At 52.8% G+C, this 2,485-nt stretch overlaps 1 protein-coding gene across 2 annotated transcripts in view; it reads right to left on the bottom strand.

Moving 5' to 3' along the window:
* Positions 1-2,485, bottom strand: part of UNC13A (unc-13 homolog A) — a 112,250-nt gene that overhangs the window by 54,760 nt on the left and 55,005 nt on the right. For both annotated transcript variants that reach the window (XM_006147128.2, XM_027771300.1), the window contains one exon: positions 387-537. In XM_006147128.2, the coding sequence (XP_006147190.1) occupies positions 387-537 (151 nt within the window). The remainder of the gene's footprint in view (positions 1-386; positions 538-2,485) is intronic.

Here is a 2,485-nt window from a genome sequence, read left to right as displayed (position 1 = left end):
TATATATATATATATATATCCATTTCCATTCTATAGCATTATTTAAACATTTTTTTCATTTAACTTTATTCACTTATGTATTTATTTGTTTTTTCAGTTTGACCAGAGAGGGACAGAGAGAGAGAGAGAGAAAGTGAGAAAGCAAGCTGCCAGGTCCGGGACTCGAACCGCAGTTGGCCATGTGGGAATCCAACGCCTTTAACCACCACGCCACCTGCCGGCCCTCCATCCTATAGCATTCTATAGAGGGGTAAACTGTGGCTCAGAGAGGAAACATGACCAAGACAAAGTGACACAGGAATGCAAGTCCACATGAGGAACCCAGAAATCACACATGGTGGGACCCTCTTCTCCCCCAACCTCCAGCCCTGGTCCCTGGGACTGACCCCAAAGTTGGAGGCGGCAAAGCGGTCGGAGGCAGACACGTTGGTGGACGCAGTGGTGTGCGCGTAGTAGGCGTTGATGTTGGCGAGCAGGGTGCTCATGACAGCGGGCACCCCAGGGCACATGTACTTGGACGAGAGGCAGGCAAAGTGGCTGGCGAGAGGGAATGGGAGGCACTGGGTCTGGGGTCCAGCCACCACCCCAGAACACTTCCATGACAACATCCCTAAGTGGCTCCCCTTCCCCCCAACCCCAACGACCTCCTGCCCGATTCTGTTCCCTCGGTTTCTCTGCATCTCCTCTCTGTCCCTCCCTTTCTCTCCGTCTGAGTTGCCCTATCTCTGTGTCTCACTCCACTCATTGAGAATGGCACCCTAGGGACCAGCAGGTGGCGTAATGGTTATGTCACTGGACTCCCACACAGTCGACTGCAGTGTGAGTCCCAGACCTGGTGGGTTGAAGATCACGCCAGGCGCGTGTGCATGCATGCCCAAGATCCCGAGAGGAGAATGGAGGAGAAGGGATTGCGGCATGGCCATCCCCCCTGGGGGGTGACCTCTTGCTTTCTGTCTCTCTGGCGAGTGCATGCTCCCTATAACAAAAATCTCTCTCTAAATAAAAGAATGGCACACGGGCTATCAGGTAGCATGGAGGTTGAGGCACTGAACCCCACATGGCTGACTCCACAGTTCGAGTCCCAGACCTGAAGGCTTGAAACTCACACCGAGCACGTGTACATACATGCCCTAATTCCAGAGAGAATGGAGGAGAAAGGATTGTGGCATGGCCATCTGCCCTGGGGAAGGGGGGTGATTTGTCACCGTCACTTTCTCTCTCTCTCTGTCTCTCCTGAGGAGAATGGAGGAGAAGAGATTGAGGCGTGGCCATCGCCCCTGGGGGGTGATTTCTCGCTTTCTGTCTCTCTGTCTCTTTCTCTCTGGCTGGCGAGCGCACGCGCCCTATAGCAAAAACCTTTCCAAAAAAAGAAAAGCAAAACAAACAAAAGAACAGCAGCTAGTCATCTCCAAGGTAATTACATCATTCCACCACACCCACCTTTCTCTGGCTTCTCTTCCTAGGAAGCCCTCCTGCCCCAGATCTGCCAACGCCCCTCAGTGACCACCCACCTCCTGTTCTCTGCACCTCACCCTCACGTCCACCCCCGTCTACTGTCTCACGTCATGGCTTGGTAGATGGACTCGACGCCGTAGCGCATGGCGAACTCATCCACAATCTCCTGAGCCGTCTCATCGTAGTACACCTTCCAGGCATCGTCGCCCTTGGCATCCGGGATCTTCACAACCCCGTTGTTCTGCACGTCTGTCACGAAGTGGAACAGGTTCTGCCACCACAGGGAAGAAGGTGTCGTCATGGGGCGAGCGAGGGGGCAAGGTAGAGGGAATGGCATGGAGGACGATGTAAGAGGCCCCTGAGAGTGTGAATAGTGTGGCTGGTAAGAGGCAGGGGAGCAGTCAGGAGTGGAGAGTGGCGATGGTATGGGAGGTCCCAGTGAGCTTGGAAGGCCAGGCTGAGCAGTGTCTCACCTCGTGCAGACAGGTGTACTGGACATGGTAGGGGGCCACTTTCTCCTCGCCTTTAATCTCTACACTGATGTGTAGCCGGATGGCACCCGACACAGCAGATTTGTCAGTTCGCTTGTCTACAGGGAAGAAAGGGTTAATAGCATCAGACCTTCTACTATCAGCCTGGACTATTTTAATCTATGCATGTCTCTGAAGTCCTTCCAGACTCTCTTCAGATTGCCTGATGGGAGGATGGGTGAGGGAATAAATGGTCTCTTCAGATTTTCTGATGGGTGTTGCATGGATAGATGGATGGATGGATGGATGGATGGATGGATGGATGGATGGATGGATGGATGGATGGATGGATGGATGGATGGATGGATGGAAGAGTGGATAAATGCTCTCTCTTCAGATTGCCTGATGGGTGATGGGTGGATGGATGGATGGATAAATGGTTTCTCTTCAGGTTGCCTGATGAGTGCTGGCTAGATGGATGGATAGATGCATGCATGCATGTGTACATGCATGGATGAGTGGGTAAATGGTCTCTCTTCAGATGACCTGATGGGTGATGG

Source organism: Tupaia chinensis, unplaced genomic scaffold, assembly GCF_000334495.1.
Source record: "Tupaia chinensis unplaced genomic scaffold, TupChi_1.0 Scaffold000201_1, whole genome shotgun sequence".
In the NCBI taxonomy this organism is placed as follows: domain Eukaryota; kingdom Metazoa; phylum Chordata; class Mammalia; order Scandentia; family Tupaiidae; genus Tupaia; species Tupaia belangeri.
This window is presented reverse-complemented; position numbering and strand designations above follow the sequence as displayed.